Raw genomic sequence first — 10,955 nt, 5'->3', positions numbered from 1 at the left:
TGTTGGGCTTCTGTCCAGGGGAAGAGGGGAGGGGGCACGATACCAAAAATATTTCTAGGTTTAGTGATGATAACTCTGTTAACCCCTTCGTGCTGGATCATGCTTCTGCAGAGAAAGAAGAGCCTTGGCAAGAGTTCTACCTTTGAGAGCAGAGTCGAGCTCTTACCTGATTTTAAAAGGGTGTTCCTTGCCAGATATACGTTAAGTTGGTTCATTCCCTGGAACACAACTGATAAGATTTGGTTTATTTTTAGGTCATTCTTGTTCAAACCTACTGCTTTTGTGATCCGAGTGGTATTGAAACATGTGGGTGTCTCGGAAATCTTAACTGATGTCTGTCTGCTGCCATTTCTGAAATCAGAGGTCTGAGAGTGAAACCAGAGAAAGTGGTTACCAAAAAATGTCTCCAAGTATATTTTCAGTTCACTTCCAGTTTGTCCTCCTGCAGTTGATGAGGTTGAGCAGCATGTCCTAGAGTTGGGGAAAGCTGCTATCTTGCCATTCAGAAACGTGGACTTCATGGTAGAGGGCTAAAAAGCTGGTCATTTTGGAAAATGCCTGGGTTTTGTTTATGTAAAAAATACTGTGCATCTTACCTTACCCCACCCCTTCTCCCTCTTTCCCTGAATGGTTTTGCTTAGGAACAGGCTCTGTGCACTTTTGAGGCCTTTGAATATAGGACAAATTTCAGGAAATGACAAAGTATTACATTACACTTTATAAACCCCATCTTTTTCTCCACTGCTGACGTTTCTGATGCAATCCATGGCCCTTGTGGACCACACTCGGTGAGGTGATACCCCAAGTTCGTCACCACTTTCAAATAACATCCAGCTCTTGGTAGCAAACCAGCCTTTGCTTGAGGGAGCGGCAGGTATTCAAGCCAGCCCTTTCCCTGTGGGTACAAAATCGCTAGAGAAATTCACTCCTGATGCAAGCTTGAAGTCTTGTTCCATACCGAGTTTGTTTCTGCTGTAAGGGTCAACTCAACTTGGATGTCATCCAGGGTGAGATGAGGCTTGACAATCTTCATTTCAGCATGCTAGTATAACCAGTTCTGTGAGCTCCAACAAATGTGAATAAGTTTACAAGGTGGTATTTTTTTTGTCAATTTTGTAAACAAGTTCAAATGAAGTTTACCATGTGCGTATCTGCTGTGTACTCTCATTTTTGCATGAACCGTTTCTCTGCTCCCGGTTTCTCCTAACTGCCTTACAAAATTTATTCTAATCCTAAAATCTTAAATTAACATACTGCCATCTCTTTCTTGTCAGTGGATGACGTGAAATGGCTCATCTGCAAGTCTTTTGGGAATTGCCATTACCTAAAGTGCCTGTTTTCTACATCATTGATGTACCTATAAAATGTCTTTTGAGGGAGCACCTGGGTGAAACAGGCTCTAGACCTCCTGCTTGACAGGCACTCACCCATCGTTCTGTACAGCCAGCATTACCTATTCCTCGGGTTAGTGTTCAAGGTCGGGAGCGATTGCGTCTTGGCCTTTGTCTGTGACCTTTGGTTTCCTGAGGCGGTCGTAGTGGCTGCCCTGCCGCCAAGGGCTGTGAAACCAGGCCAGAAGAGAGATTTTTGTGCACTTCTCGTACAGCGCAGGCTCCAGGCCTGAAGCTGAACTGCCCTCCCCGGCCCCGCAGCCCCTGAGCCTGCCCGGAGGCTCCTGCTCCTACCGGGTGGCTCCCGCGGCTGCGGGAAAGCGCCGCCGGGGGCCCGGTGGTGCGGGATGGGAGGTTTCCCGGAGGGGACGCGGGGCTGGGAGCGCTGCGGGCCCGGAACGGTGAGTGGGGGGGGCCCGGCGGGCGCCCGCCCGGGCAGAGGGACCGGCCGCAGCGGAAGTGACGCGCAGGGGGCCCGGCGGCTCCTGCCGGCACCCGTAACCGCTGAGGCGGTGGCACGGCCCCGCGCCGGCCCCGCCCCAGGAAGCGACGCGTTGGCGGCGGTGACGTTTCACCGGCGCAGGGAGCCATGGCGGCCCCGCTGGCGGCGGCGGGCGGCGGGGCGGCGGCGGCGGCGGGGAGGGGGGGTCGCGGGCCGGCGCTGCGTGAGGGGGCGCGGGTGTCGGCGCTGTGCCTGGCCTGGTACGGGCTGAGCGCCGGTGGGAACGTGGTGAACAAGCTGCTGCTCGGCGGCTTCCCGCGGCCCGTCACCGTCTCGCTCTTCCACATCCTGGGGCTCTGCGGGCTCCTGCCGCCGCTGCTGCGCGCCTGGAGGGTGCCGCCCGCCGGCCCGGCCCAGCTGCCGCCCCGCGCCTACCCCCGGTACATCCTGCCGCTCGCCTTCGGCAAGTACTTCGCCTCCGTCTCCGCGCACGTCTCGCTCTGGCGGGTCCCGGTCTCCTACGCGCACACAGGTGAGGGCCGGTGTGTCTGGGGAGGAGGGAGTGTGCCCGGTGCGTGCTCGTGTGGGTGCCCGGTGGGATGTGCCAGAGCCGGTTGCGCTCGTAGCGGGGCCCGGTGCAGTGACCTGAAGCCCAGCGTGTGCTTGCAGGGGTGCCGGTGTGATGTCCTGGGGCACAGCGTTTGCCCACGCTGGTGCCCGGTGGGGTGACCTGAAGCCCCCCAGCGTGGTGTCCCGGTCCCCAGGGCGTGCTTCTACCGGTGCTCGTGCCGTGATCTGAAGCCCCGTGTGTGCTTGTCTGGGTGCCCAGTGCGGAGTCCCAGAGCACCAAGAACCAGCCCGTGTCTGTACAAGTGCCCACAAAGGGACGACCCGGCGTGGGCTGGGGTTGGGCTTGGTGGGACCAGACCTGAGCCCCTCCTCTGTCCTCAGCGCTCACCTGCTGCTGCTGGTGGTCAATGCAGTTGGCCCAAGCTTTGCGTCCCCACCGACGTTTTCTTTTCGTTCTCAGTAAAAGCGACGATGCCAATATGGGTGGTTCTTCTTTCACGGATCATAATGAAGGAAAAGCAGACGACGAAGGTGCGGACAGGTTTGCTGAGGTTTCTTCTCTTGGTGGTGTTGGTGTGTGCTCTGCTGGCTGGGGTCAGGAACGCTCAGGCTTTGGTTAACTGGGTGAATTTTGTGATTGAAATTAGATGATGCACATTTTACAAGTTCCTTTTCCTTTTATCGTGAATGTCAAGAAAACACGTCTAAACGTTGAGCAAGGTTATGCTCTCTGATATGCTGGAGTTGTTACAGCATTATTGAGGTCACTTAATTTCCTCAAACTACAACAATATCAAAGTTGATCCCTGGTTCAGTTGCTTTATTCTTCCTTTTCCTTTCCTCCTCAAATGAGCAGTGTGTAGAAACTCAGTTGAAGTGAAAATTCTTGGAAGATGTAAGCTGCTCCTCTCTCTTCCTCTTTCAGGTCTACTTGTCTCTGATCCCCATAATAACCGGTGTCCTGTTGGCCACCGTCACGGAACTTTCCTTTGACATGTGGGGACTGATCAGTGCACTTGCTGCTACTCTGTGTTTTTCACTTCAGAACATCTTCTCAAAGAAGGTAATAGTTTTGCTGTTCATTATATTGGTCAGTAGCATCATCCTTTAGCAGGATAGTGTGTATTTTCCAGCACATAAATATTTTTTTTTTTTTTAAAGTTGACTTTGTAGTCAAAGGAGCCCAAAGAAACAGTTGGCTATTTTGTATGCCTCTTCTCTACAGCTCTTCCTACCCATCAAAGTTACACTGAAAATTGGGCAGAACTCAGAGTTTATCCTGAGCCTTTTCTTTACTCCTCAGCATGGATTTTTTTTTTTTCTGCTGACAGTTTGATAGTGCTTAAATTTAACAGCTCATTTGAAAGCTTTTAATGTGTCTTGTTGTATCAAGTCTTTCTCTGTAGTGAATGAGTCAGTGTCAACACTAGGCACTCCTTGAAATCTTAGAAACAAAGTTAAAATGTATGTCTTGAATCTCTTTAGCTGCAAAATGATTTCTGGTTGCAGAGCATTTTAAATGTATTACTATCCTGTTAATACTGAGAGTCACCACTCAAGAAACCATTGTTTTTCAAATGGACGTCTGTTTTTCTTTGGTCATCCTTACAGGAAATTTATACTCTAACAGTATTTACTTATTTTCCTAATTTATCTGTCGTCTAAAGCTGTTTGTTTGTTTGTTACACGGCTCCTGAATCTCCGCTGATGCTGTGGGCAGTAGCTGAAGAAAGGCTGTTTAATGATGTTTTTTTGTCAGGTGTTAAGAGATTCCCGAATACATCATCTTCGGTTGCTGAACATACTTGGGTGCCATGCTGTGTTCTTCATGATCCCAACGTGGGTTTTGGTAGATCTTTCTTCCTTTTTGGTAGAGAATGACTTGGTAAGTGTTATATTTGGGAACTGCTGTTAAGAAATAAAAGAGAAAAAAAAAATCAACCGCACACCAACAAACACGGCCACCCACACCAAAAACGTGCACTTAAGTGTTTCGGTGTAGTTCCTCATCAGCATGGAAGGAACTGTTGTGAAATACCTGCACATTGTTTCACAAGACAATATATTAAAAAATAAGCCTAGTGTTTATTGTGAGAATTCATGTCAGGGTTAGGAGAGGTAGCTTATGTGACAGTGTAAATCTCAGGAGCTAGTAGCTGGAGACAGGAATAAATGCACCCAGAATGTGCGTTGCAAGTATGTAGAGGTGTTTTCTCAGCATTGGTAGTTGCATACTGTAACACCAGCGGGTGCTTTTTTGGAGTTAAGTTGCAGATGTTCTGCCTGTCAACGGCAGGTAAGAAGTGACTCGAGTTCTATTTGTGTTTCTTTGTGTCTTATTTGAAACCTGAGATAATTTTTTTTTCTTGTAATGTTTGTGGTTACAACAGAGCACGATGTCTCATTGGTCCTGGACTTTGATGCTGCTTATAATCAGTGGATTCTGTAATTTTGCCCAGAATGTCATCGCCTTCAGTATTCTTAACCTGATCAGCCCACTAAGTTACTCTGTCGCAAATGCCACAAAAAGAATCATGGTCATCACAGTGTCCCTTATAATGCTTCGCAATCCGGTTACAAGCACCAATGTCCTTGGAATGATGACAGCTATCTTGGGGGTCTTCTTATATAACAAGGTAAAGAGTTGGTTGGTTGGTTTGTTTATTCAGGAAACTCACTTGAAACACTCCAGCAGCTTTGAATTATTTTTTGTACAAGAAGTTAACAGCTAGCAGAACTAGAACTAGAAAGAGGAATGAGGTTTTTATTAGAAGCCACTAATATTTTAAGATTCTAACAGGCATAGATAGTAGTGTAATTGTAAAAACTGTATGCTTTTTTCTAGGTGTATGAATATTTTAGGTGATAGCTAAGAAAAAACATTCTTTCTTTCTTTCCTAGACAAAATATGATGCAAACCAAGAAGCAAAGAAGCAGCTACTTCCAGTTACAACTGCAGACCTTGTGAATTTGGACCGGCATCGAAACACTCCTGAAAAGTCTCAGAACGGACTTACGGCATTTGCACAACATGGAGACTATCAGTATGGTCGAACCAATATCTTAACAGACCACTTCCAGTATAATCGGCAAAACTATCCAACTACCTACAACTTAAATCGTTTTGATATATAGAATCCTGGCAAACAGGTGTAGACTGTGATTGAAAGTGTCCCCAACATTATCAGAAACTTTTAGTACATCCATGAATGTAAAGCCATTTTATTGTACAGGTTTTGCAGAAGGGAAGATGCATGTGTAGTGAAAGCGGTACAGACCTTCGACTTCTGCTGAGCAGACCTGGGAAACAGCTAGATCTGACACTGGAACTAAATGCACGGTGTTGTACAGAGATTCTGGTGAAATGCACGTACAAAACTTCAGAGTAAAACATCTGCTGTCACTGCTCCTTTTCAGAGTCTGTCAACTGGTTATTCTTTTGGCAGCTAAATTCTGGCCAGTATTTTGTTTCCACACCGGTAACGTCACCTTTAATTTGTTCTCTGATATGTTTAATGATACTTAGGTGAAACTTTTAGAAAGAAGGGAAACTAAGGTGTACTTCTGGTTATCAGGATTTGTCTGTTTGAGGAGGATTGACTGACGTACATCTGTTGCAGATAGGTAGACCTGAATTCATCTTGAGCAAGTACGAAACTTCATGTGGGTATTAATTACTTTTGTGCCTATGCCTTTGGTTTTTGATGACAAACCAGAAATGTTTCTGAAAGAGTAGACAGTAGAAAGATTGATCTCTTCAAGAAGCATACTTCAGGCATAGAGAAAGAGAATTCTCTAAAATCACTGTTGTCCCAGTCACTGTAGATAACAAACAAACAGAGCTTAAGATCGTAAATGTTTTCTGAATAACGTAGACCTGTAACTTCAGACATTGCTCTTCCTTGGCAATACAGAAAACACCTTCACAAATAAAGTGTTTGGAATAATACCATTTATTTTTCTACTTGCTTCACACCTGTTCTTACAAACTCTTCTGTTGGTTTAGAAATTGAAAGGTTTAAGGTGTTTTCTGCTCAGTTTTATGCACAAATTATGTTCTCAAATTATGATTCATATATTATGAATGCATTAATTTGAATAACCATAATTCTTAATTGTTTCTTAAGTCTATCTTTTTAGCCCCTAAGTGTTTCTCTTAAGTTTCTTCATTACTGCTGTTGGACTTGCCGTGTGCATTTAGCCTGACTTCTACTTTCCACTGAATGAAGTTAAATTTTGCATTCCGTTCTGCTCCTGCAACTCCCCTCGCTCGAATAGCAAATTGTTAAGAAAAAATTATTTGAATCGGCAGTAAATAGATAATTTATGGTTAAGAAAAGAACTGATTCAGTTAGTATAAATGAACATACTAAATTCTAGGCGAGTTGATTGTTGTGCATCAGATGCTGCATTTGTGCACGAAAGGAATGAAACCAGCTGAGCTTGGGTTTCACTGGATCAGATTGTTACTGTTGTTATCTTAGCAAAAGAAGATTTTAGAGGCCTTCTTTCCTTAACAGGAGAGCTGTTGTACAGTGAGATTTTTGATAGCATAAATATTATGTTTTTACTAGAGAGGTATTAGATACCAGTGACAAAACTTAGGGTCTGGTACAGAACACTCCACTTATTTATTGCTTTAAAAATGACCATTTCTGTGATGCGAGATGATGATTTGGCTCCTTTGGGGATGATAAAGAATTTATTTTTAAGTGCAAAGTCAACCTTATTCTTTTGGCTGACTGTAGAGGTAGTTATGTATTCTGCCTTCCACCATAAAGTCCAAATGAGGAAATGGTCTTTCTGAAACTTCAGACATGGGTTAAATATGCTGCTAATGTTTGTGAGCAGAACTTCCTTGACTTGGAGTTGAATCTGTTCATGCTAGCTTAGAACTTGGGCTTTTAGTTTAGAAAATCTAAATAAATTATTCCCTAAACCTGGTTAACAAGAACAAGATAATGAGGAAAAGCATTCTTTCAAATGAAACGGCTTTTGCCTGTTCCAGTATTAATTTTTGTATAATTATTTCTTTTTAATATGGGAAAGTGCAAAATGTGTCTTTCTAAGGCTCACTTCCCAATATTTGAGTGCTTTTACATACGTGTAAAAAGGATTGTGTGGACTCTGGATTTGGATTAGGTTCTGGCTCTGCAAAAGACTAATTTGAGGATGAGGCATTTAGGCTGAGATTTTTCAGAGGGGCTGAAGTTCTCCAACTGCTTTCAAAGGGAGCTAGCTGTAAATCATTAGACTCCTGCAAGTCCTTCATTGTGTTCTTTGTGCCTCAGTTTCCCATCTGGAAAATGAGGATGATTCTTCCCTACTTCATAGGGGGGTGAAACACCAGGAAAAAAAAAACAGTGGGGGCCCAGGGATGTAGAGGCATACATGAGTTCATCTGTACATCTTCTGGTGTGCCTACTACTGTAACATCTTCATACAACTTGAACTGTTTCTCAGAACAAAGCTCCGTGTACTTTATTCACAGATCAGAGACTTTATTAAATATATTTAGATGGTTTCCTTTTAAAGGGCATAACCAGATCTTTTTTTTTTGCAAGAGAAAGCTTGCACTGCACGCTTACTGTGGCAGGTCTTTAGCTCAGCTTTTTCTGTCAAGAGTATGGGAGCAGGTGAGGGCTTTCTGTTGAAAACACCTTGTCCCAAATTGTGGTCTGGGCTCGTGGCCTCACTGTGTCTCCAAAACAAAACTGCTGTAATTGCAGAGCAAAAAGGGACTGACCTGAAAGGAGGATGTCATTCGTTTAGGGCCCAGAGAATGAACCTCTGGGCTCCTTCCCTGGAGACTGCCTGACAATGTTCATGCTCTTCTAGTTCAGCTCTGTGGTCAACAGGGATAATTTTGTATGGTAGAATGTATAATTAAAACGGTTAAGTGAATTGGTTACAAGAGGTGGTTTTGCCGAGTACCTGAATCCAAGTCCGTAAGCAATATTGCCCACATTCAGGTAAAGGAAGTTTCTGATACTGTTGTAATATATATTTTAATCTTGGACCGCTGTGAGATTTTGTTTGGCAAGGTGAAACATTTGTTTTAACATGGTTTGTAAATTAATGACGTATTTAACTATGTACATAGGTCTGTAGAAAGTATGGAAACACTGGAATAAAAAGGGCATATCTAGACAATCGTGTATAATGACCCTGTTATTAAATCCAAGTGAAGGGGGTTGGGTTGGGTTTTTGACTTCCAGGAAGCTTTGGGAGTGCCATACATCGGTAGTAATGGCCACGTCTGAGAAATTGGATTAATGTTTTGCTGTATGGGTGTGATACGTTACTGGATTGTTACGTAGGCTGAAACTACGGTGATCTGAATGCCATAACTATCGTGTTAGGAGACTAGTCACTGGTATCATTAGAAATCATTTGATTTCCATTGTGTGTTTCTAACATACATGTAAATACATCACAAAATTGGGAAATACTTCCCAAAACAGTCCTGGATAGTTCTAGAAGTACCAGTGTGAAAGAAACCAATCTCTCCCCACTATGTGTGGATTTTCTGTTGATGGCTCTGTAGAGTATTTGGTGCTCTTTGAAGATCTCTTGAAAATATTTCCCTTGCAGATTGAATTTTAGTACCCAGTAGTGATCAGAGCATCTTTATCATCTGGTAAAATGCTTGTGTTTTTTAAATACTTGAATGCTAAATAAAATTGAGGCAATACTTAGGCTTTATAGATGTACAGTCATTTGTAAAACTAGTGTTGGTAATTTGGGGTCCACTCATGATGATTCCTGAAGCTCAAGACCTTTTCTTTCTCGCATGTGTTCAAACCTGCACTTTGCTGATGTAGCATATTGCAGCAGCAGCAACTTCTGCCATGTAGCTATTTGTGAAAAAAAGGTGCAATATAAATAAAGGGAAAGTTTTCTTTTTCTAAGGCTTCCATTTCTGAACCATGTTGTAAGCTGTTTAAAAATAATTCTGTGATACCTTTGTGGTGACAGTACAGGCTGGTAAAATAAATTTGTTAGTCCTGAGATGACAGGTGTATGATACAATCACGTTATGCAGGTATACAAGCGCAAATATGCAGGTGGCAGTCACCACCCATATTTTTTTTTTTTTTATGTTGGTGCTCTATAGATTGATGTAAATATGGGTGGTTTTACCAAAAGAAAAAAAAAATGTGCTCCTTACTGTATGAAATTTGGCACTTAAGCAAATGAACACTTTTGTATTGTTTTGTATTGTTCTTATTTCAACTCTGTCATTCTGTGAAGTTCTGGATGTTACTCAGCTGGATTGCTTGTGCTGCGCCACGCCAGCCTGTCGATACTGCTGCTGAAGCTGGGACCCAGTGTGGGGTGATGGGAAGAAACCGCATTGGTGACTTCCAGGTATGGGGACTCTTCCCTCTCTAAACTAAATCAGGTGTTTGGATGGTTTTTGGCAGACACCTCTGTCGGGTAATTTTTGGGGCATTTTGTGGATAAACCATTGCTACGTGCTGAGGAATGGTGACTGTGTGGGCTCCAATGTGCGATGCAGTAATGTTTGTGTTGGGAAGGAAGGCAGAAGCAGGAATTTCGAGAAGTTTAAATACAAGCAAAGATTCGAACTTAATCTGGTGTTCTTGAATCTGTGTTGATTTCCAGGACTGCAGTGATGTAGAATCATGGTCAGCATCTGTATTTGATGATTTTGGTTTTCATTTGTTATTTGGATACATGGAAACATCCCTCTGAGTTTTTATATTCTGCAGGTAATATAGTGGGGTCTTCATGGTATGTCTTGTTATGAATAAAAAGTTCTGCCTTTTTTTGAGGATGTCTGTGTTATCTGTGTGACTGGAAAGTGTAATTCAGTGCCTGAAACTCAAGATAGTGATTACAGCTCCAGACGAGCATTAGGATACTCCAGTTTGCTTTTGGCCTCACGTGATTCCCAGACGCACTTCTACTTGTAGATTCAGTTTTCCCAAAATATTAAAGGACATCAAAACTATTTGGGCCCCACATTGAGTTTTGATGTCTAGTTCTCCTATAAATGGTCTTCAAGCGTGGCACGGTTTTGTGGGGTTTGTACCTCTTGCCTCTGATGTGAAGCTGATCCGATCAGTCCCTTGCTTTTGAAGGAATGTTTTCCTGAATCCAGCAAGTATGTAAATGTGGTGTATTTTTAATCCCATTTTTGAAAGATAACAGAGTACCAGATGTAAAGGAAAGTTAAGGTAAGAACCAGAAACGATTTTAACATTTTAGTTTTTACTGCATAAAGAAATGAAGTCACTTAAGCACTGTTGCTTTCCTGAAGTACTGCCCCTGCAAAGCATCTGCACTTTCTTTCCTTAACAGTTGTACTTAAGGTTCAATTCACTCTCTACTGACCTTGCACATCCATGTTCCTTCCCATTTTACATCATGCCACTAGTCTACGTAGCTGAAGTGCCGCTGCAAATGCTGCTGCAATGGATCCTCCCCCCAAATGTGAAACAGATGTTAAGTGACTTGCTTTCTTTTAATGTTATTAATTCCTGGCAACTGAATTGCAGCTTGGATGTGATGTTTTAAAAGTAGAT

The 10,955-nt window shown here is 43.4% G+C and overlaps 1 protein-coding gene across 1 annotated transcript; it reads left to right on the top strand.

The window, feature by feature from the left end:
- Positions 1–1,889: 1,889 nt before the first annotated feature.
- Positions 1,890–10,204, top strand: SLC35E1 (solute carrier family 35 member E1). The gene is made up of 6 exons (XM_075736254.1): positions 1,890–2,365; positions 2,864–2,934; positions 3,329–3,466; positions 4,163–4,288; positions 4,794–5,039; positions 5,305–10,204. The coding sequence occupies exons 1-6, from the start codon at positions 1,981–1,983 to the stop codon at positions 5,536–5,538; spliced, it is 1,200 nt and encodes a 399-aa protein (XP_075592369.1). The 5' UTR covers positions 1,890–1,980; the 3' UTR covers positions 5,539–10,204.
- The last annotated feature ends 751 nt before the right edge of the window (positions 10,205–10,955 follow it).

The sequence above is a fragment of the Balearica regulorum genome, chromosome 26 (genome assembly GCF_011004875.1).
Source record: "Balearica regulorum gibbericeps isolate bBalReg1 chromosome 26, bBalReg1.pri, whole genome shotgun sequence".
Classification (NCBI taxonomy): domain Eukaryota; kingdom Metazoa; phylum Chordata; class Aves; order Gruiformes; family Gruidae; genus Balearica; species Balearica regulorum.
Note: the sequence above shows the minus strand (reverse complement) of the source record. Positions and strands in the feature narration are given on the sequence as shown.